Source organism: Lutra lutra, chromosome 4 (assembly GCF_902655055.1).
Source record: "Lutra lutra chromosome 4, mLutLut1.2, whole genome shotgun sequence".
Taxonomy (NCBI): domain Eukaryota; kingdom Metazoa; phylum Chordata; class Mammalia; order Carnivora; family Mustelidae; genus Lutra; species Lutra lutra.
This window is the reverse complement of record NC_062281.1, coordinates 172,652,316-172,676,076: the sequence shown is the minus strand read 5'-3', so window position 1 is coordinate 172,676,076 and position 23,761 is coordinate 172,652,316. Positions and strand designations below refer to the sequence as shown.

The window sequence follows — 23,761 nt, the reverse complement described above, 5'->3', positions numbered from 1 at the left end:
AGAACTGTGCCTGGTACATAGTTAAGTACCAGTGAATGTAATCATGACTGTTACTATTTGATGTGGCCTTGGTCAGTCTAAGTCCCTTATGATCAGTGAAGCCTGACTAGACAGCTGATGATGATTGGCAATTTCAGGGGGTGGCATGTGAGCTGGCCTGGCAGGGTGGGGCAGCAGGGCCAGGTGAAAATTTGACATGTAGGAGCCACACTCTGAGGACTGGGAGTCTGCTTTTCACCTGCCCGCCTGGAAGCCCTCAGGAGCTTCCACTGCCTCTGAGGCCCCCAGCAGGTGCTGAGGACAGTGCTGATTGACAGTGACACAGATGGAGGTGGCTGCAGAAAGAGCTTAGCCCCGCCTTGTGATTCCTGCTTCTGCCCCAAGTGCCTCTAATGCCCCAACCTCCGGTGAGGCCTCTGGGTAAGACAAAGGAGAGGGACACTCCCAAGAGGTCGTCTGTTCCACGGTGCAGCTTCCTTGACCCTTCCCTGTCCTCAGGAAGGTCTCCACCCACAGCACGAAGCTGCCCCAGCCTAGCACATGGCAACCCCTGCCTGTGCCATCATTTCCCCTTCAAGACAGGAAATGGCTGTTCTCTTGGCAGAGCCTTTGCACTGTGAACTTGCTGGAGAAGGGGAAAGGAAGGAGAGGGAGAAGGCAAATTACGTTTCCTGGAGCACCACAACAACCTCCACAAGGAGGGTGATCGACATCCCCACTTGACATATGAGAAAACTGAGACTCAGCAAAGGTAAGGGACTTGTCCACAGTCACGCTCAGAGTGAGAAGAGGAAGAGACTCCCTCCTCCCCCCGCCCAACCAGATCTTCCTAGCTTGTGCTCAGGTCTCTCATGGCCCACGGGTAGTGAAGGTCGGTGGGGGTGGCCCTCAGTGAATATTACAGGGTAAGCTGGTGGACAAGTGCCCACCAGCGGAAGGAATGTTCCAGTTCAAAGTCATCAAGCGATAACCTGTTCTTAGGCACACCTAGCCTGTTCTTGTCTCTCATCCAGAATCCAAATGGCCTTCTGGGTTTTGCTAATCTAGTTTGGGGTGGGAGGCACTGGGGGACTTCAAACTGTTTTTGAGAGGGGAGAGATCTCTTAAGTCATACCATGAATAAGTGGAATTTGCTTGTAGAGATGATCAGATTGTGAAAACCATCAGGGGTGATTTATCCTGGAAATGCAGTCCTTTGGAGGAACAGTGGAGGCTGTTAAAAATGCAAGGTCTGGGACGCCTGGGTGGCTCAGTTGGTTAAGCAGCTGCCTTCGGCTCAGGTCATGATCCCAGCGTCCTGGGATCGAGTCCCACATCGGGCTCCTTGCTCTGTGGGGAGCCTGCTTCTCCCTCTGCCTCTGCCTGCCTCTCTGTCTGCCTGTGCTCGCTCGCTCTCTCTCTCTCTCTGACAAATAAAAAAAAAAATCTTTAAAAATGCAAGGTCTTTGAGAACACTACGTAAAGGATTCAGGGGACCTGGGATGAAATCCCACCCTCCTAGGGCCTCAGTTTTCCCAACTGCTGCCTTCCCTGTCTCCTTGGCATTGTGACCGCCGTTTCTGGAGGGCCTAATGATTTCACCTCCTGTTCAGAGCCTGTGTTTCTCCCCCACTGAGGATGAAGACTCTGGATAGCGGTCCTGGGTAAGGAAACTTACTCGTCAGATAGCCCTATTGGCCCTGCATCAAGGAAATGCCCTTTTTGTGGACAGTGCCCAGGAGAGAGGGCCATAAAGACACTTGGAATAAATTTATTACAATATTACTTAAATATGTACAAACTGTGCTTGAGGGCAGGGGAGGTGGAAGGGCAAAGCCAAGAACTCAGATGCCACCACATTTCTCCTGCAGCGGAAGCTTTCTCCTTTTGGCCCAGAAGCTATTGTCTTTTCAGAGCGAGAGCCAGGGCTGGCTGTGCAGCTGCTGCCCAGACTGACTCACGGATTCTCTGTGTCCTCAGGCAGCTTTGTTCCCTTTTCGTGTCTCAGTCTCCTTATCAAAAAGGGGGTTGGGGATGGCGGTGGGTGACGGGCTAAAAGAGCTCTCCTGGAGGCATCAGCCGAATCCAGTAAGGTCAGAGGTGAAAGGTGTAGAGGCAGCCTGGCCAAGGCGCTGCTGCCCCGTCGTCGTGCTTCGCTGCCGCTGTCGTCGTCCGTCCCTGTAGAAAGTGGGGGAAAGGGGATCTTTCCCTCCCAGCGAGAAACTCCCCAAAGGCCACGATCCCACTGCCGCGCCCCTGGCCGGAGCGGGCAGGGCTGTTTGCGTCCAAGCTCTCGCCGCCCTCCGGGGCGCCCGCACGGCTTCCGGGACCCCCTTTCTGGCCCGGCGGGGCCTAGTCGCGCAGCACGGAGTACTCCTTGGGCGCCCAGAGCAGGCGCGGTCGGCGGATCTCGGCCCGGCGGCCGATCTCGGGGCTCCAGCAGAACTCGGGCGACAGCACCTTGGCGGGCTTGTGCAGCCAGAAGAACTTGTTGAGGTGGCTCTCGTCGTGCCAGCGCGCCTCCAGGCCGCGCTCGCGGTCCCGCTGCAGGCCCCGCGCGCAGTGTGCCGTCAGTGCGCGCAGCGCCGCCACGCTGCCTCCGAACACCGCCGCGTGGTAGTAGAAGTCGCCGTCTCCCGGCGCCAGCGCGGCGGCGGAGCGCGCGTCGCGCTCGTAGGGCAGCAGCCGCCGCGGCCAGTGGTAGTGCCAGGCGTGCAGCTGCGCCACCGACTCGGCCAGCACTTCGGGCCCGAAGGCGCCGCGGAAGTGCTGGTCCACGTCCATGCAGAGCACGAAGTGCGCCTCGCGGCCCAGCTGCCCGCCCAGCGCCTCGTGCAGCGTGTGCATACGCTGCATGGACACGTCCTGCCAGCGCCGCTCGCGGGCCACGCGCACCACGCGCAGCCGGCGGCCGGGCGCCAGCGCCACGCGGGGCACGGCGGCCGGGCGCTCGGTGAACACGTAGTACACCACGCGCTGGCCCAGCATGAAGTGCCGCTCGGCCGTCTCCAGGAAGCGCGCCAGGTACTTCTCCAGGTACCTGCCGGACGGGCGGGGCCGGTCAGGCTGAGCGCGGCGCCCACCGGGATCCGGCTCCCGGCGCCGGCCCCCGCTCCACTGCGCAGTCCTCCAACCGCAGCTTTCCCGGCGGGCACAGATGAGTGCAGACTGCTCGCCTCTCCTGCCCAGAGGGGCCCTGGGTTCCTTCCCTTGAACGTGGGCTCCCACTACCTGCCTGGATCAACAGGGTGTCGCGGCACAGAGGCTGTGCTGGCCCTTTGGTCGACTGGGGGCGTTAGCCCTTGCCTCGTTAGGGCTCCGAGCCTTCGCTTACCAAGTCAGAGCCTTGATGCCGCAGCGACCTGAGGGAGCCCAGCTAGCTGCGCAGAAGCCTGCGTGGAGACAGTGCCCCACCGGTGTTCAGCAGTTGGCCATCCCAGGGGAGGCTCAGACCCTGGGGAGCAGCAAAGAGCCCTTCCTACGCAGCCCTGTGGGAATTCCTGCCCACAGAACCAGGAACTATAATAACAGCTGTTTTCAGTCCCTTACATAGATAACCAGGATGGTCCCTGGGTGGGGAAAGAACCGTCCTGCCCTCTTCCTGGGAGTCTGGGACAAGAGGTGTGTCTTTGACTCCTTCACTTGAGGATCTTGTGGCCTACGGGGTTCCCCAGCCCTACATCACATGCACACCTGTTCTACTCCCTGCCTGGACAGCATGGCACCCCTCCCCAGGCCTTACCTGCCTACAGCAAAGACAGTCAGACCAATGGTGAGATTCTGCTGTAGAGCCTTTTGCTGGGCTGCAGCTGGGTCGAAGGTGCCATCCCAAATAATGGGGGCCCCCCAGGAGGTACAGGTCAGGACATCAGGCCGGGCCCTGGCCAGGGCAGGGATGGAGAGATAGGTCCATTTGTCCACCCATTTGGTGCACGTTCACTGGGTGCAAGTGACCCCAGCCCTGGGGACCCACAAATGGTTGTGTCCCAGCCCCTGTCCCTAGAGATCCCTAGCCGAGATCTGATAGGGAGGATCGGGAGATGTGTGACCTGATGGGGCCACCGGAAGGAGTACCCGGTCCCGCTGGGGTGAGGGATGTGAGGAGGGCAGGGCCACTGGGCCAGAGCTCTGGAGGATGTGTGGGCGTTGGCTCCTTACCAGGGATTCAGGAGACCCGTGAAGTTGTCTCTCAGCAGGACCATTCTGGCAGAAGGGCAGACGCCCATGGGGATGAGGGCTTCCAGATGCCTGTGGGGTGGGGGCGGCAGTGAGGGAGGGGCATGACAGCCAGCTCAGGGCCCCTCCACTTTGCTCTTTGCAAGGAGGGAAAGCCCACAAGGCCAAATGTGCAGCCAAGACAGGCACCACCCCCACCCGCACTTGGAAGGAGCCGCTTTAACCCTGACCCTGCAGGTTCCCACGCTGAGCACTGGGGGGAGAGGGGTTGTACCTGACTATGGGGAGCCCATACTGGAGCAGCCCTAGGAGGCCCAGCGCAAGGAGGATCAGCCAACAAAAGATTCTCTTCCAGGTCCTGGGTGGTGGGGAAGGGCATTAGCAACTCATTTATATATAGGCATACACATGAGAAATTGTTTATGTAATTTTAATGTTTCATGTTTATTTATTTATTTATTTATTTTAAGATTTTATTTATTTGACAGACAGAGATCACAAGTAGGCAGAGAGGCAGACAGAGAGAGAGAGGGGGGGGGAAGCAGGCCCCCTGCAGAGCACAGAGCCCGATGTGGGGCTCGATCCCAGGACACTGGGACCATGACCTGAGCCGAAGGCAGAGGCTTTAACCCACTGAGCCACCCAGGTGCCCCTCATGTTTATTTTTGAATACAGATCTACCCTATTCGCATGGCACAGACATTCAGAGGTACAAAAGAGTATACACAGTGCAGTCTTTCCTGGTCCCAGTCACTCAGCCGCTCTGCGTGGAGGCAAGCCAGTACCACTCTTTTCTTGGGCCTCCTTCCAGAAGTGGTCTGTGCGTGTACAGGCAAATATAAACGTGGTAGCACAGCAGATAAGCTGTTCTGCTTCTCGCACTTTCCACTACCTCCACCGACCATTGTCTTTGAGGTTTTTCCCTCTCAGTATCCGAAGGGCTTCCTGACCCTTTTCCCCAGCTTCCCGATAGGCTGTTGATTGCATAAAGCCAAGCAATTCGAGCAAGGCCTCACACATAGTGCCAGCTCGGTACACTCTGGCTGTGCTCTTATTCTTCCGGAGCGGACCCCCACAATGCCCTGGACATCCTCCCAACTCCCCTCGCTGCCCTACAAGTCCTTCCGGAGTCTGGCTCTCCCAGTCTCTTTCAAGAAGCCTGCCTGGTCAGACGCTCCTGCCTCCTGACCGCCTCTGCTACCCCTTTCACTTTTCATCAGCAGGTGTCTCTAGTAGGTAGCTCGGGAGAGGCACCTCGAGGTGGCGGTGATGTGTGCGTGCCTGCATCCACCTGCCCACCATCTCAGCACATGGCCCCTCCTTCTGCTCGGTTGGCCAAGCCAGAAACCTGGCTGCTCCCCACTCCTCCCTCTCCCTAACCCTCATCTGCTGTCAGTCCCCAGGTTGGGTTGACTTGGCCTCCTTGACGCCCTCCCCAACCCTGCGCTCAGCTCCTGCTGTGCCCCCAGCCCCCCCAGCGACTCTGCCTGCACGCCTGTCCCTGGGATCATTGGGACACAAATTTCTCTGCTCCCAGCCACTCCCCACATGGCCCCCAAAGCCATTCTGGAAAATGCCCGCCTGCCTTAACAGTGTCCCTATCACATGACCAATCGTCCAAGAAGAAATGCATCCAGGAGGCAAATAAGTGCGGAAATGTTCATCCTCACTAGTAACCAAAGACATACAAATTAGAACAGGCTGGCATGTTTTACCTATGAAATGAGTTTTTTTTTTTTTAAGGATTTTATTTATTTATTTGAGAGAGTGTGTGAGAATGAGCATAAGAAGTGGGAGGGTCAGAGGGAGAAGCAGACTCCCTGCCGAGCAGGGAGCCCGGTATGGGACTAGATCCCAGGACTCCAGGATCATGACCCGAGCCGAAGGCAGCCGTTTAACCAACTGAGCCAGCCAGGTGTCCCTAAAATGAGCTTTTTAGAAAGAAAAAAAAAAGAGCAGCGCTGCAGGGATACAGTGAGGTAGACACTTTCACGCTGCCAGCGGGGGTGAAGGCTGCTAGGTCTTTTGTGGGGAGCTCCTTAGCTCTGGGAATTGAATCCCCTTTTATCCAGTCTCCCCAGCTTCTGGGAACCTGTTTAGTATGGAAAAAGTTGGTGCATGAAGATGTTCATGAGTTTCTGCTTATTCCGGCATTCACTCTGTATTTACTAGGCACAAGCTCAGAATCAAGCACTTGCTAGGTCAAAGCTTCTGAGCTGAGCGAGGCACAGATCTTGTCTTCAGGGAGTGGAGTCAGGAGGATGTGGGTGGTCAGGAAGAGAGGGAAGGGGTCAGATGACAGATGGCGAAGAGATGAACACAGCACAGTAAAGGCTGCAATTAGTATAATACAAGATGCTCTGAGGGCAAATTGGAGGGTGGCAACTGGGCCTTGAAAAATGGGGAGGAAGTCAGGGAGGCTTCCTGGAAGAGGTGGCCTTTCTCAAGAAGGCAGCAGAGCGGGGAGGGAGGCCTATGAGAAGAAAATGAACAATGTACAAAAGTGAGAGATGAGAGGAAGCTTGGGGTATGCACCACGCTGCGGGCCATTCTGCAGGGTGCAGTGCAGGGAGGAGTGGGGAGAGGTGAGGCGGGAGGTAAACCAAGGCCAGATCACACCCCAACTTGCATTCCACACAAAGGGGTATCATCTTGAGAACCACTGGGAGCCCTGAAAGATACTTTCCCCAGGGAGTGGTGCAGTCAGATTTTTATCCGCAGCTGAGCTGTTGAGCCCGGACGCTGGGGGTGCGGGAGCAGGGCTGGAGGCCCGAGAGTCGGCTCCAAGCCATTGTCAGCCCTCGGGGCTAATGGCGATGTGAGCCAGGGTGTTGGTTGTGGGGGTGGGTGGAGGAGTCAGTGGTGAAGGGCTGTCAAGGCAGTGGGCTGGGCAGGACTTGGTCATGGTTCCAGGGCCAGGGGCCTGAGTGTCCCATGGGGTGGGGAGAGGAGTGAGCTGAGGTGCAGTGGTGGAGGCGGGGGGCTGGGCAGCTCCCAGAAATGCAACTGGAAAGAGGGAGGAGGACAGGAACCAAAGGGGCTGAAGGGCAGGGATCTGTGGAGGACCGTGGGTTTCTTTTAGGAGGGGCACTTGGACTTGGCTGGATCCCCACTCGAGGCCCCACGGAGAAGGCCTTGCGTGGGCTGCTGCACAGGCCCCAGCAGTCAGCCCACAGACTGACTAAATCACCTTTTACTGGCAACTCTGTGGTCACATGGAAAAATGCTTACCCAGGAAGCTTCGAGGGGGAGGGGGGAAGCAGGTTCTAAAATTAATGGGCAGTATGATTATAATTTAGCAGGAATTAAAATATGCACCAGAAAATAAGACTAAAAAAAAAAAGAAAACTTAAAAGTGTCTAGGCAGTAAGTTACAGTAGGGTTTTGTTTTCCTTTATTTTTCCCTTCCAGTTGTTTGTAATGTGCTTATATTGCTTTTTTAATGAAGGAAAAATACAGAGTTAGCCATTTAGAAAAACAACCACCACAACAAAGCTGTGTTAAGGCTTCCTGCTGTGTGCCAGACCGAGTCTGCCCTCTCTTCAGAGCCTGGCTCCCTCGCTGTCCCACGTGAAGTGCTCTCACCTGACTTGGCTTTCCCACTCTAGAAATGGAGACTCACAGCGGGCAGACCAAGGACAGTCTTGTAGCTGTGTCAGAAAAAGCAAATGGATGTCGGCAACCCCAGTGCTGATCAGCAGGGAACTGGATGTTGAGTTAGGCACATCTATACCACGGAAAGACGCGTAACCCCTAAAAGGATGAGGTGGAGGTAGGTATGTGTACTCTCTGGAAAAGAGGTCCTGATGTAGTAAATGGAAAAGGGAACAACAGTATATACAGAGGCTGATCCCACTTCTAGGAGGGGAAAGCCCCCACACCTGAGTACCCAGGCAGTTATAGACGTGCAGATCTGTAGTCTTTTATAAACATGTAGGGAAAGATCTAGATCAGCACTGTCCAGTAAAAGAACAATGTCAGGGTGCCGGGGTGGCTCAGTCAGTTGGGCATCTGCCTTTGGCTCAGGTCATTATCTGATCCCAGGTCCTGGGATCAAGCCAGCCCTACAATGGGCTCTCTGCTCAGCAGGGAGTCTGCTTCTCCCTCTCCCCCTCTGTGTGCTCTCTTTCTCTCAAATGAATAAATAAAATCTTAAAAGAAAAAAAAGGAGAATGTGAGCCACATGTATGAACTGAAATTTTCTAGTAGTCACATAAAAAATGTGAAACAGCTGAAATGAATTTTAATAATATTTTAATTTAACCCAATATATCTAAAATATCGTTTGAACATATAATCGATACAAAATTGTGAAGATGTTTTATATTCTTGTTTTGTTCTAAGTCTAAATACCAAATTCAGTGTTTTTTAGATTTGTAGCACATTTCAGTCGGAATCAGCCACATTTACGGTGCTTGGGAGCCACATAGTGCTGGTGGCTGCCGTACAGGATGGCATGATTCAGAAGACGGACCAGTTAGTGGGGGGCTGAGAGGGGAGGGAGGAGGGAATTTCTACTTAATATACGTCTATCACGTTCTACCGTACAATGAGTGGGTGTTCCTTTTGTTGTTGTTAAAGGAGCAATGGGGCCCAAATGGAGTCACTCCTGCTGAGCCCCCCATCAGCAAACCAAACCAATTAGCACCTAACTGCAGTTTCAACTTGTTCCAGAAATATACCTTTAACCAGTCATCTGGAATTCCCTGGTCAGCCCTAGTGAGATTCTCCGCCTTCCCCCAGAGAAAAGTGACAGTCCACTGTCCTGCTTGGACAGTCCACTCTTTGCTAGAAGCTTCCTTTCCCCCATCCCCTCCTGCTATAAAAGATTTCCATTTTGTATAGCTCCTCAGAGTTCTGTTCTGTCCTTTGAGATGAGATGCTGCCCGATTTATGAATCATTGAAGAAAAGCCAGGGCGCCTGGGTGGCTCAGTGGTTAAATCCTCTGCCTTCGGCTTAGGTCATGATCTCAGGGTCCTGGGATGGAGTCCCGCATCGGGCTCTCTGCTCGGCAGGGAGCCTGCCTCCTCCTCCTCTCTATCTCTGCCTGCCTCTCTGCCTACTTGTGATCTGTCTGTCAAATAAATAAAAAAAAATTCTAAAAAAAAAAAAAGAAAGCCAATTTGATCTTCAAATGTACTCAGCTGAATTTTTTTTTTTTAACAGATTGGGTGGCACCAACAGGATCAAAGGAGACTTCTGGTGGCTTTGGGGATAATGAGAAACACAGGCATGATACCCGTGAGCCTTTTGAATTCTCTTTCTCCGTGTTTCTGAGGGAAGGCCCTAGGTAAGTTCCCCTTGGTTTTGAGCTCCACCGTCTTTCCTAATGTCAAACTCCTGATCTCATTGACTTTCTGGTCTGGGGCTGGTCAGCTTGAGCGAGCACAGGGTTCCACCCAGAACCCAAGCCCCAAGCCCTCAGCTTAGTCTGCAATCCCCCCCACCCTCAACTTGATTGGAACTCCTAGCACTTTGGTTCTGTCCCCAGATTCCACACTGGGGCCCGCTGGTGGTAGCTGCTGGTCCCCGATCTTTTGGGCTTGTGATTCAGGCCTTCCCCCAGTTCCCATTTCTATGCTGGGAATCGCTGGTGGCGCACACGAGGCCTCTGTCCACCACTGCAGATGACTGCTGGCATCCACAAGCCCACTTCTGTGGTCACTTGGTTTCTGTTAACACATATGTAAGGTAGAGGCTATCGCTAGTGGGAGTCGTAGAAGCCAGAAAGCTCCAAAAATTGGTGGGCATGGGTCGAGCATTTAAAAACTGTTACAGCACTTGCCACCTAACCTCAAAACTCATGTGTTAGGTTAGGCTGAGTTACTAGGTCTCCTGCCAGCCTTAAGAAAATTTCTGTGCGGGCGCCTGGGTGGCTCAGTGGGTTAAGCCGCTGCCTTCGGCTCAGGTCATGATCCCAGAGTCCTGGGATCGAGTCCCACATCGGGCTCGCTGCTCAGCAGGAAATCTGCTTCCCTTCCTCTCTCTCTGCCTGCCTCTCTGCCTACTTGTGATCTCTCTCTGTCAAATAATAAATAAAATCTTAAAAAAAAAAAAGAAAAAGAAAATTTCTGTGCAATGAGGAACAGTTTAAAACATCTCGTAATACCCAGTCCAGCAGCACGTCCCTTTCAAGTATTAGTTTGGTTCTGAGAGACTCAAAGGCTTTATTATTATGAGACAATAATAATGATAATGGGATCCTTAAATTCCAGAGTCAAGCGTGCCATCTTCCAGCACACTGACTTATTTTATGTCTAAGAACTACAGTACTAAAAGATTGATATCTATGAAATGGCACAATTTTACTAAAGCAGCCTAGAACTACAGTTGCCATTATGGAGAACATTCCATTTAGACAAGATCACTCACGTAAGAAGTGCACTTAAAGACAAGGGTTCCCATGGTTCCCAAGGGCACCTGAGAGGCTCAGTTGGTTAAGCGGCCAACTCTTGATTTCTACTCAGTTCATGATCTTGGGGTTGTGGGATCAAGCCCCGTGTCGGGCAACATGCTCAGCTTATCTGCTTAAGGTTCATTCTCTCTCTCCCCCCTCCCCACTACCCACTCTCGCTCTTTCTCCAATAAATCTGAAAAAAAAAAGCGGGGGTGGGGGGAGGTTTCCCAAATCAAACCAACTGAATGGGATAGATACCTATTTTATTTTATTTTTTAAAAAGATTTTATTTATTTATTTGACAGAGATCACAAGTAGGCAGTGAGGCAGGCAGAGAGAGAGAGAGGGAAGCAGGCTCCCCGCTGAGCAGAGAGCCCGATGCAGGGCTTCATCCCAGGACCTTGAGATCATGACCTGAGCCGAAGGCAGAGGCTTTAACCCACTGAGTCATCCAGGCGCCCCTAGGATACCTATTTTAACTGGTATACAGAAGCTTTCCAAAGGCTTCAAGATTCCAGAATAGCTTCATTAAAAAAAAATTTTTTTTCATTACAAAAGGCCAATGAAAATTTAGATACAAGATCATAAAAGTCTACTAAGCCATTTGTCTTCTAGCTGTAAGGGCTGCAAGGCCAGAGACTTAAAAGAGCACTTGGGTCTCCCACGCTGCACCTTCCAGGGCCCATCGTTAAAACACTGGCTCAGGGACTGATGTCTCAGTTGTAATCAGTGGAGAAGCTGGAAAAGACATTGTCCTCAAAGGCCCTGTACAAAATTTCCAACATCAATTTGAATGTCCTTTATCTACCCCCAAAGGTGGGCCCCCTTACTGGCCCCTCCCAGAGTTCACAGGTCTCCAAGGGATTCTCCCATACTGCTACCAGCAATTCCTTTAAAGAGGAAAGGGGAAACTAAAGTTAAAATTAATTTTAACAACTGGCCAAATTCTGGTAGATGCTGGAACTACACCCTCTAAACCTCACTTGTGGGGTACATGGGGTGGCTCAGTTGGTTAAGCATCCAACTCTTGATCTCAGCTCAGGTCTTGACCTCAGGGTTGTGAGTTCAAGCCCTGTGTTGGGCTCCATACTGAGCATGGAGCCTACTTCAAAAAACAAACCTCACTCCAGGAGCCTGCAAGTGGGATCCTGGGAAAGAATGGAAGAAGACAGCTAAAGATGAGAATATTCTTACTAGAGCCAGCTCTCCCAGATCTCTTAGTACCTGGTGGAAAGAGAAAAATTAAGTTTTCACATTGTCCCTTCCTTTCTAAATCCAGGCCACTGGTTATTTATCTCTGGGAATGGCTCTAGATCTTGTGAAGATAATAAGTTTTGTACCCTTACTTAACTACTAATAGCCTACTAGTGACCAGAAGCCTTACTGATCTATGTATATTATATGTATGTCATATGTATGATATATGTATGTTGTATGTATTATATATTGTATTCTTACAATAAAGTAAGCTAGAGAAAAGAAAATGTTATTAAAAAATTAAATTAAAAAAATTGTAAGAGGATGTATTTACAGTATTGTACCGTGCTTACTGAAAAAAAAATCCATCCATTATAAGTGGACCCTTGTGGTTCAAAGCCATGTTGTTCAAGGGTCAACTGTAATTCTTAACAGAAGTGGGAAGAAAAGGAGGAAAGAGGCCTGTAAAACATAGAAACTGCTATGGACATTCCCTTGCCCCAAATCTAGTCCACAGCTTCTATTAGATTACTTGTCAAGGACAAATCCTAATCTTAAGTGTCTTCTCCAGGAAGACGAATAAAGAGCTGCAGCCATCTGAGCAGGTAAGCTTAACTTGTTCCAACTCTTCCCTTATAACCTAGTGAGTTTTACATTACCATACTGGTTTCATGGCTAAAATTTTATTTTTTTTTTAATTTTTTATTTTTTTGAGTGAGAGAGAAAGAATCTTGAGCGGACTCCACGCCCAGCATGGAGCCCAACCCAGGGCTCCATCTCATGACCCTGAGATTGTGACCTGAGCTGAAATCAAGGGTTGGACACCTAGCCGACTGAGCCACCCAGGTGCCCCTTGTGGCTAAAATTTAAAAAAAAACTCAGCAATCAGACAACAAAAGGAAATTAACGGCATCCAAATCGGCAAAGAAGAAGTCAAACTATCACTCTTCGCAGATGATGTGATACTATATGTGGAAAACCCAAAAGACTCCACTCCAAAACTGCTAGAACTTGTACAGGAATTCAGTAAAGTGTCAGGATATAAAATCAATGCACAGAAATCAGTTGCATTTCTCTACACCAACAACAAGACAGAAGAAAGAGAAATTAAGGAGTCCATCCCATTTACAATTGCACCCAAAACTATAAGATACCTAGGAATAAACCTAACCAAAGAGACTAAGAATCTATACACAGAAACTATAAAGTACTCATGAAAGAAATTGAGGAAGACACAAAGAAATGGAAAAATGTTCCATGCTCCTGGATTGGAAGAATAGATATTGTGAAAATGTCTATGCTACCTAAAGCAATCTACACATTTAATGCAATTCCTATCAAAGTACCATCCATTTTTTTCAAAGAAATGGAACAAATAATCCTAAAATTCATATGGAACCAGAAAAGACCTCGAATAGCCAAAGGAATATTGAAAAAGAAAGCCAAAGTTGGTGGCATCACAATTCCGGACTTCAAGCTCTATTACAAAGCTGTCATCATCAAGACAGCATGGTACTGGCACAAAAACAGACACATAGATCAATGGAACAGAATAGAGAGCCCAGAAATAGACCCTCAACTCTATGGTCAACTCATCTTCGACAAAGCAGGAAAGAATGTCCAATGGAAAAAAGACAGCCTCTTCAATAAATGGTGTTGGGAAAATTGGACAGCCACATGCAGAAAAATGAAATTGGATCATTTCCTTACACCACACACGAAAATAGACTCAAAATGGATGAAGGATCTCAATGTGAGAAAGGAATCCATCAAAATCCTTGAGGAGAACACAGGCAGCAACCTCTTCGACGTCAGCCGCAGCAACATCTTCCTAGGAACATCACCAAAGGCAAGGGAAGCAAGGGCAAAAATGAACTATTGGGATTTTACCAAGATCAAAAGCTTTTGCACAGCAAAGGAAACAGTGAACAAAACCAAAAGACAACTGACAGAATGGGAGAAGATATTTGCAAATGACATATCAGATAAAGGGCTAGTGTCCAAAATCTATAAAGAACTTAGCAAACTCAACACCCAAAGAACAAATAATCCAATCAAGAAATGGGCAGAGGACATGAACAGATATTTCTGCAAAGAAGACATCCAGATGGCCAACAGACACATGAAAAAGTGCTCCATATCACTCGGCATCAGGGAAATACAAATCAAAACCACCATGAGATATCACCTCACACCAGTCAGAATGGCTAAAATTAACAAGTCAGGAAATGACAGATGCTGGCGAGGATGCGGAGAAAGGGGAACCCTCCTACACTGTTGGTGGGAATGCAAGCTGGTGCAACCACTCTGGAAAACAGCATGGAGGTTCCTCAAAATGTTGAAAATAGAACTACCCTATGACCCAGCAATTGCACTGCTGGGTATTTACCCTAAAGATACAAACGTAGTGATCCGAAGGGGCACGTGCACCCGAATGTTTATAGCAGCAATGTCTACAATAGCCAAACTATGGAAAGAACCTAGATGTCCATCAACAGACGAATGGATAAAGAAGATGTGGTATATATACACAATGGAATACTATGCAGCCATCAAAAGAAATGAAATCTTGCCATTTGCGACGACGTGGATGGAACTAGAGGGTATCATGCTTAGCGAAATAAGTCAATCGGAGAAAGACAACTATCATATGATCTCCCTGATATGAGGGAGAGGAGGTGCAACATGGGGGGTTAAGGGGGTAGGAGAAGAATAAATGAAACAAGATGGGATTGGGAGGGAGACAAACCATAAGTGACTCTTAATCTCACAAAACAAACTGAGGGTTGATGGGGGGGAGGGGGGTTGGGAGAGGGGGGGTGGGGTTATGGATATTGGGGAGGGTATGTGCTATGGTGAGTGCTGTGAAGTATGTAAACCTGGCGATTCACAGACCTGTACCCCTGGGGATAAAATATATGTTTATAAAAAAATAAAATTAAAAAAATTAAAAAAAAAGCTATAAGGTCTCTGCATCCGTCTATATGTTCAAAATGTTTAGATAGGTGTATTTTCTATTACAAACCATACTGACCACATTAATTTATACAAGAGCTTGACTTAACTGGCTTAAAAAAAAAAGTAAGCACTTACATGAAGTAAGTATTCCTGAAATTCTCAGAAATATAATAGAAAATAACCCAAATACTTTTCAACTTCATGTGATCTGGGAACATATTCAGTATTAAAGCTAGTTTAAGTTTGGTTTAATTAAGTATGTTTTTAGAGTTATCAGCATTAAATACCAAAGAGGCATACAACTTTTATTCTACTTGGGTTTCACTAATAAGCTTATATCTCAGTTACAAAAATTTGTCAGCCTGAAAAATAACTTAGGATGATAACCAACTTTGATGTCTGTAATGATGTTTTTGTGGGTAATCTAACTGTTAGACTAACTCATTTAAACAGATATAAATGGGATAAGAATTTCTAGGTGAACTTTTCAGCAAATAGTTTCCAAAAAAATTTTTTTTAGATTTTTTAAAAATTTATTTGTCAGAGAGAGAGAGAGAGAGCACGTGCACAAGCAGGGGGAACAGCAGAGGAAGAAGCGGGTTCCCTGCAGAGCAAGGAGCCTGATGAGGGGCTTGATCCCAGGTCTCTGGGATCATGACCTGAGCCAAAGGTAGATACTTAACCGACTGAGCCACCCAGGCTTCCCAGTTTCCAAAATCTTTTGACTCCTCAACATTTTAAAGTTTTGCTAAGGTAAGTGATGAGTTAAGTCAAACTCACCGAATATCTAGACCATCTCAAAACAAAATAATGCGTGCCACATTGGAAAATTTACTATGAAGAATATAATACTTTTAGGAATATGAAACATATTCATAAGATTGCCAGTAACAGCCCATTCACAATTGTTTAAAGCTACGAGAAATAATACAGTTCTCTGTACGAAACGAAAGCAGCATGTGCATTTTCGGGAAGAGAAGGTATGAGGAGTGGAAATGCATTTTTGTTGAGGGAAAAGAAAGTAATTTTGTCCTACAAGTAAGGCTGGTTATTTGGAATGGGAAAAACAGGACGAGATCGGACTGTAAAAAACAAGGTGGCAGATGGTGTTACAAAAGGAATCTGGGAAAAGGATTTATGTGTGGTCAAGATAGCTAAGATTGGAATGGAAATATGTTTTAAAAAATGAATTAATGAATGTTAATCCCCAAAGTGCACAGGTACAAAATGAAAATTGGTTTCCTCTCTGTTAAAAGGATGGAGTTTTCTAAGCCCATAGGTCTGAAGCTGGTAAGAGATTGTACAGGTTTTCTTACCAAGTGATCTGCCTGGAAACAAAAGATTTTGTCCTCTCAAAATAATTTCCCGTGTCTCATATCAGATCTCTGGTTACTTAAGAAAACCTAGACTTCTCTATAAGGAAAGCTTGGGGCTTGTTTTTGTTTTAGGACTCCTTAACTCTCGGTAAATCTCTGCAGACCTTGTAATCGTCATTATGGTTAAGCAAATAACCAAGTTATGCTTCACAACGACCTATGATCTTATTTGATCAAGTTTTTAAAAACCTCTTTATATCTTCGGGGGTGCCTGGGTGGCTCAGTTGGTTAAATGTCTGACAGTTTCGGCTCAGGTCATGACCTCAGGGTCCTGAGACTGAACTCCACATCGGGCTCTGCGCTCAGCATGGAGTCTGCTTACAAATCTCTCTCCCTCAGCCCCTCCCCCTCTAAAAAGAAACCACCAAAAAGCCCCCCAAACCCTTTGATATCTTTTACAAATTCTGTGTCCCCCTTCCCCCATAATATAATTCTAAAAGAAGTCTTTTTTTTAAAGATTTTATTTATTTATTTGACAGAGATCACAAGTAGGCAGAGAGGCAGGCAGAGAGAGAAAGGGAAGCAGGCTTCCAGCTGAGCAGAGAGCCTGATGTGGGGCTTGATCCCAGGACCCTGGGATCATGACCTGAGCCGAAGGCAGAGGCTTTAACCCACTGAGCCACTCAGGCGCCCCTAAAGGAAGTCTTTTTAACCTGGAAGTAACTTTGAGGTTTCCATAGGATCCTTGGAAAATCTGCAAAAAAAACTGTTCTCTCTCCTTATAGAAAGAGAGATGCCAAACTCATCAGGGTTATTTGATACATTAAATTATACAGGAACCATTGTCAAATAAGTAACAGGAAACCTTCCTTATGTTGTATTTGTGTAGGTAGGTAAGTGTTCCAGAAACTAGGGCGCCTGGGTGGCTCAGTCGGTTAAACGTCTGCCTCTGGCTCAGATCATGATCCCAGGCTCCTGGGATGGAGTCCCACATTGGGCTCTCTGCTCAGCAGGGCGCCTATTTCTTCCTCTACCTCTGCCTGCTGCTCTACCTATGTGCTCTCTCTGTCTGGCAAATAAATAAATAAAATCTTAAAAAAGAGAGAGAGAGAAATTATGTGGAATTCTTGGAAATCTGGTATGTCCTCGTATAATGTTATCAGTCATAATCCTGGTTATTATTTTAAAATATTTTATGTTATAGAAATAGTCAAATTTCCTTGTCAATTCTGTTTGACCACAGCCATTAAAAAGAAAAGATTTTATTTATTTATTTGTCAGAGAGAGAGAGAGAGATCACAAGTAGGCTGAGGGTGGGGGGAAGTAGTCTCCCCACTGAGCAAAGAGCCCAAAGTGGGGCTCAATCCCAGGACCTTGAGATCACGACCTGAGCTAAAGGCAGAGGCTTAACCCACTGAGCCACCCTGGCGCCCCTGTCCACAGCCATTTTTAAGTCTTTTGTCATTTACAGATGGTTCAGTTTTACTGTGATGCTTTTGCAAACATGTTTCAGCTTTAAGGAGATTCAGTAAGGTTTCTAATAACTTTAAGACCATAAAACTGAAATGGGTAAAAAATTTCAGAATAGGGAAACTGGATTCAAACAGAATATGTATTAATGACATGGGACAGAATAAACAAGGAGTATGATTATTTTTTTATGACTTTTTATCTGAAACATTGCTGGTTCCTTAATGTTTTGTTTTTCCATATTTAAGGAAACCTTTTCTCTTCAACTGTATGATTTGCAGCAATTCAGGACAGTATACTTTTGTAGACAAAGATGAAACATGTACTTTTTTCTCCTACCTGATCCCCTCCTGAATTCAGAAACTCTTGAGTGTTCTTTTCATGGCTCTATAGTTAGTTATTTGCCTAAGTTCTATGAGAATCTGTTCTCGTAATAAGACACAATTGGAAGCATTGGTTATATTACCAAGGTTTTGACTCATAGGAATTCACCTGAACTATAGGTATATCAGGTAAAATTTAATGGTGAGTCTTTGGCTTGGCTTCCTGCCTGAGAGACTTTTAAAAGTTCAATCTGAGATCCCTTATGATCTCAGATTGGGTGGCGCCTGGGTGGCTTAGTTGTTAGGCGTCTGCCTTCAGCTCAGGTCATGATCGCAGGGTCCTGGGATCGAGCCCCCGCACGGGGCTCCCTGCTCAGCAGGAAGCTTGCTTCCCCCTCTCCCACTTACCCTTGCTTGAATTCCCTCTCTCGGTGTCTGTCTCTCTCTCTGTCAAATAAATAAGTAAAATCTTTAAAAAAAAAAAAAGAAAAAGAAAAATTTTGGCAAAGCAGTCCTAAGACGGGCTTGAATGGTCAACCACTATTCTTACTGCACCTACAGAAATAATTAGGTCAACTTAATGCAAACAGATTAGTTTAACTGTGATTATATTTAGCAAATAGGGGTAATTGTAGAGGGAAAAATTGTGTTTGCTCTTTGTAGATCCTAGATTCTGATCCTGTTTATTGTCTTTGGCATCTTGTTAAATGCCTGTAAACAGAATTAGGTCCTCAATTCTCCTTTCTTCAAATATCTGACTATGACTTTCCAACCGAATGTTTCCAAGTTTCTCCTGCTCTTCTGACTTGGGAGTCACCGCGCCCAGAGAGAGCCCTGAATCTCCTTGGAAGGGATTATACCAGGTCCTCCTCACTACCCTGATGGCAGCCAAATTTCAGGGACTTGAACCTTGGGTACACAGCTCACAGCTAAAGAAGGCTCCACCTGGTCGCTGGGCCTGCACAGATGCTGGGGACCCTCCGAATCACATGGACAAGGAAAAGTAGCCGACATCCAGGCAGACTGCTCCCACCCGAGGCACCAGATCAAGACTCCCTACTTTCAGGACAAAACCCTTACTTCTTTTCTTTCCTTCCTTTATTCTAGCATTGGTCTGGAAAGATAACACCTTCATCTGTATCTCCTGGGCCATTATTAAAGGGAGGTAACCTTTCAGACTTCGGGATTTGTCTTTAAAAACCCTGGTCTGGCCATGAAGGCAGAATCCTATTCACAATGCCACCTTCGTGGAAGTGGACTGTGCTCCCACAGGGTCTGTCTTTGTGGCAGCTTTCATCCCCTTTGGGCCTTTGAATGCCTACAGGGGCAATGCATCCTCTCTAAGAAGGTTAGCTAACAGTGCCCTAACTGTCACAAGCAAACCCAGACACCCCATTGGTCAGCTCCCCTGCATTTACATCATCAAGTTAGAAAGGACCTACCAGGCGGCTTTTGTGATTCAGGATTTCCTTCCTTTGGCAGGTCCCTAACTCCCTGGTGGAGTTAATCACAAATGAGGCTGTGATCAGGTCATTCTCCTTAACTCTTGAAAGTGTGGCAAAAATCCAGGGCTGGAGCACTAGCTGCACAGGGAGAATCCTTAGACTCTCTGGCCAGAGTTGTTTTCGTTTCTAAGTTTTTATCCATTTATTTGCCAGAGAGTGAGAAAGAATAGAGCAAGAGAGGAAGCATGGGGGGGGTGGCGGGGGTAGAGACAGAGGCAGAAGCAGACTCTCCGCTGAGCAAGGAACCCAATGTGGGGCTCCACCCCAGGACCCTAGGATCACGACCTGAGTCCAAGGCAGACGTTCTATCAACTGAGCCACCCAGGCGCCCCTTGGGAGCTGTTTCTGATAATAGGGCAGTCTTTGATGAACTTTGAGCTGAGCACAGAGTCAGGGCTGTGCCCAGCACCTCCTGCTGCCCCGGGATGAACACTTCTAGGGAAGCCGAAACTCACTTCCGGAAGGACGCCAAGTGAGCCATTTGGCTTAAAAAGGTAACCCCTTCCTTGGGGTCTTTCTTTGCCTTACTTGATTTTGATGGATTTGGGTCTTGGGGCCCATGGCTCCTGAGTGCTCTCTAAACAGAGAGAAGTGTCCCGCTGATGATAATCACAGTAGTAATCCTGGGGCACCGTCCTCTCTCAGAAGCTTTACATGCACGTTCGAAGGCCTGACCCCCAAGCAAATGATCTCCCTGAGACCGGGGCATTAAGAAGGGAATGGAGTGAACGTCTAACTTAAACAGTGTGAGCCTGACGTCACGACCTGTGAGTATCACGCAGAGCAGCAGCAAAAGCAGCGGGAGAGCTTCGCAGGGACGGCTGGGAAGGGCACCCACGCCTTACGGTTTCATCTTCATTAAACCGAGAATCCGATCAAAAGGAGGGAACTGTTATAAAAGAAACAGCGGGCCCCAAATGGAGCCACAGACACTCAGCCCCTGTCAGCCAACCAACATTCAGGATCTAACATAACTTCCAATTCCAATTTCTCACAGGAATCTATCTTTTAACCAGTCAGTCTGGAATTACCTGGTCAGCCCTAGCGAAGTCATCTGCCTGACAGACCCCGAGCCTTCCCCCAGAGGAAAGTGACCCTGCTTGAAATAGTCCATTCTTTGCTAGAAGCTTCCTTCCCCCACCCATCCCCTCCTGCCTATAAAAGCCTTCCATTTTGTAAGGCTCCTCAGAGCTCCTTTCTGTCTGCTGAGATGAGATGCTGCCCGGTTCATGAATCATTAAAGAAGCCAATTGGATCTTCAAATTTCCTCAGTGGAATTTTTTTTTTAATGTTGTCTAACGGAAGAAAATAGTGTCTGTTTCTTCACACTCTTTTGTCCAGCTTTACCACCTCGTGTTCTAGTCACCCTGAGGGCTGCCTCTCCTTCTCTGGCTCACTTCACCTCCTGCATTCCTACAACCCCCTCCTCATGTTCCATAATTTGCTCAAAGAACAGGTCACATGACTCAGGGGGGCACTTTACTCGCATTTCCTGGTTTATTTATGAACAACCCGATGAAGGGCTACATAGAGGGACGTCCAGGATGGTCTAGAGCTTGGGAGCGTCTGTCCCCTCGCAGTTGGAAGACACCACCCTCGGAGCATTTGGACCCCTTCATGAACCCGGAAACTTTCTAAACACTGCTGTTCAGGGGTTTTTATGACCCAGTGTTCAGCCCCACCTTCCCTCCCTTCAAGGGGAGGGTGAGGCCGAAAGTTCCAGGCCTCTAATGCCTGGGTCTCTCTGGCGACTAGGCCCATCCTGAGGCTATGGAGGGTCCTACCTTAAGTCACCTTATTAGCGTAAACTCAGCTGTGACGTGGCGACATGGCTTATTAGGAAGAGCAAAACACGTTCCAGTCACTCAGGAAATGCCAGGGTAGAAGGACTCCCTTCTAGGCCGGGAGCACAGGGAAAAGACTGAAAGTCGTCTTAAACCACACCCTCCATCAGAGTTCCCTCCCGGACCTGGCGAGGGGCCGAATCACTGTTGGGGCCTCTGGTGGGACTGTTCTGGGCATCATGGGTCCAGTGACAGAGGACACTTGGGGGGACAGGTGCCACCTGCTCTCTCCACTTGGGTGTCTCCCAGGGTGCCTCAGATTTAATGGCCAAAAGGGAACTCTCGATTTTCCTCAGAACTCTGCTTTCCATTCATGTCTCCTCCATCTTGGTAAATGACATCATGACGTCCTGTGTTCTCTGTGACTGGTCCCAGTTACCTGAGTGGGGCCCCTTCCCCTCCCCTCACAGCTGTCAGTTACCGAGTCCTCTGGCTTCTGCCTCCTTGCCAGAGCCCCAAGCTCCCTTGTCCCCACCCCACAGAGCCATTCCTGTCTCATTGCTTCTCATTTGGATTCCTGTGTCTGACTTGCCTTTGTGCGTTCCCCACCTCTGTGGTGTTTGCTCTTATTTTCCTACCAACCACCACGAAGTTCCAGAGGATACTTCCAACACCCAGCCAGCCTCCTTGTGATGCCTTCCTCTATGCCCCCACCAACACCTGCCACCAGGTGCCTCTCGGACCCGGGCAGACCTCTCCTCCAGCACATGCCCAGCTAGACTCTGTACCTCTGCCCCACCAGCCTGTGGGCACCTGTTTTCTTGGACTTCGTATTCTTGGTGCCAAACCTGAGAGCCTGCCTGGTGGCTGGTGGTAGTGATGACTGTTTAGCAAAGGAATAAAGCAACGAATGGTTTTCTCATTCTCTTTCCCAGCTTTCTTAAGACTCCCAGTCTTTCTTAAGACTGTGTGCTTCCGTGTTAAGTCTACACTCTTTACAAACAATCCTGGACGTTGTTTAGGAAGCAGACCCTCTGCCTGCTGAGTGTTTTCTGTCCCTATCTCATGGAGGTCTGCCCCCAGGCCCTTGAAGGAGATGCCGTTGACTGTCTCCATCTTATGAGGAAACTGAGGCTCAGAAGCGTTCAAGCACTTGCTCAGGCTCACCCAGCTGGTTAAGCCACGGAGCTGAGGTTTGAACTGAGGTCTGATTCCAATGCCAAACACAGCTTCTGGGGCTCCTTAAGACCAGGCCCCCCTCAGCCCTGAGGCTCATCTCCCAGGGGTCTCTGGCTGTGTTGTTATTCCCCCAAGGCACCTCACGTTCCTGCTGGTGTCCCCTGCAGAATACTTTCTCTCCCCTCCTGTGCTCTCACCTCACCGGGCCGCTGCAGTACTACCCCCAGAACAGACCCCCAGAGGGCAAAGTCGGCTACTGGGACAGGAAAAGACTGGAATCAGTCTCTCTCGGCCCTCAGGTATCTTGAACTTTTAGCCAGCCCCTTCCCAACCTGGGTGGGGAAAGCTGATGCTTATCTTGGGCGCTGGGCCTCGGCCAGGGCAGCCAGGCGGAGCGGGCCCCAACTGGCCCGGGTGAAGGCTCAGAGGGTGCCCGGATCTAGGCCTGTGGTAGGCACCTGCCAGCTCCCACTGCCCCCTCCCAGGCCCCAGCTCAGCAGCCCATACTCCCACATACCTTGCTCAGCTGTTTTCAGAGGCACCCCCCTCACCCCACCTCTCCCACCTGCACAAAGTGGTCCCTCAAGCCTGCCCCATGCTCTGCCCCCTACAGCCTCCTGGCTTTCAAGGAGGGGCTGAAGACCAACCATTAGTTCTTAAGTGGGAACAAGTTTCAATCGTGGACAGTCAGTCCCAATAGGACCAGAGAGAGCTCTTGGCTACGGTGAGGGACACAGCCCTAGGTCTTTCGCTCACCCCCGCCTTTCGCTCACCAAGGGGGCTCAGAGTTAAGGAAAGCAAGAGGAGCTACCCAGCTCTCCTGACAAAATCCACAATATCTCTCATGATGCATCCCCCCACCGCACCCTGCCTCATGGACTGTCTCGACCCCTTGAGCAAGGTCCTCTTTCAGAGTCCCCTTCTCCCAGGAGCACCATGGCTCAGCTGGTACTCAGCAGGCCGGCCTTTGTGTCTCTTCCTTCAATGTTCTGGCCACCAGGCTGGACTCCTCTCAGGTCCGCTGTCCTGCCCCATCTTCCCCCACACACTGGCAGTATCTCCAACTCACCTGAGTCTCTCCCTGAGAGCCATGTTCGAGGAGCTGGGAAGATAGCTGGCCAAGAGGAACCCTCGAGCTCGGAGCCAGGGTAGAAATGACCAGTTCCTGGTGACTGGGACAAAGCAGCTCCAAGCCAGCTGTCAGAAACCACACCCACAGGAGCGGGCAGAGAGAACTGCCAGGAGAGGGACTCCCTTGGGGGGGGCGGTGCCTGCTGGAGGAAGCTGGCCCCAGGATGGGGTGGGGGCCTGGAGCCCCTTTGGCGCCAATCACCTGGAGGAAGGTGGATCTGAGTAAGGCCAGCGCTGGTTGGCCCGAGGCTCTGAGCTATTTTGTACAGACTTCTCTTACCTTACCGAGGGTCCCTGTCTTGGAGGGTCAGTGTCTTGGAGCCCTGGGAAAGGTCTGTGAGTCAG

The 23,761-nt window shown here is 49.1% G+C and overlaps 1 protein-coding gene across 3 annotated transcripts; it reads right to left on the bottom strand.

Moving 5' to 3' along the window:
- Nucleotides 1-1,464: 1,464 nt before the first annotated feature.
- Nucleotides 1,465-23,513, bottom strand: A3GALT2 (alpha 1,3-galactosyltransferase 2). 3 transcript variants are annotated; one of them, XM_047725149.1, is made up of 5 exons: nt 23,355-23,513; nt 4,430-4,513; nt 4,138-4,227; nt 3,722-3,859; nt 1,465-3,118 (listed from the first exon to the last, which is right to left on the bottom strand). In XM_047725149.1, exons 1-5 carry the CDS (start codon nt 23,375-23,377, stop codon nt 2,332-2,334), a joined length of 1,122 nt encoding a protein of 373 aa, XP_047581105.1. In that variant the 5' UTR covers nt 23,378-23,513; the 3' UTR covers nt 1,465-2,331. The 3 variants fall into 3 exon arrangements, with proteins under 3 accessions (XP_047581105.1, XP_047581106.1, XP_047581107.1); XM_047725150.1 differs by having other exon boundaries at nt 1,466-3,019; nt 23,355-23,508; XM_047725151.1 differs by lacking the exon at nt 3,722-3,859 and having other exon boundaries at nt 1,466-3,019; nt 23,355-23,509.
- Between the last annotated feature and the right edge of the window lie 248 nt (nt 23,514-23,761).

Excerpts from the sequence above, each read along its gene's own strand:
- A3GALT2 (XM_047725149.1), bottom strand. The coding sequence starts at position 23,377 with ATGGCTCTCAGGGAGAGACTCAG. Across the intron at positions 4,514-23,354 it reads GCTCTCAGGGAGAGACTCAG|GACCTGGAAGAGAATCTTTT; the intron begins GTGAGTTGGAGA and ends CCCACCACCCAG. Across the intron at positions 3,860-4,137 it reads ACGGGTCTCCTGAATCCCTG|GGCCCGGCCTGATGTCCTGA; the intron begins GTAAGGAGCCAA and ends TGCCCTGGCCAG.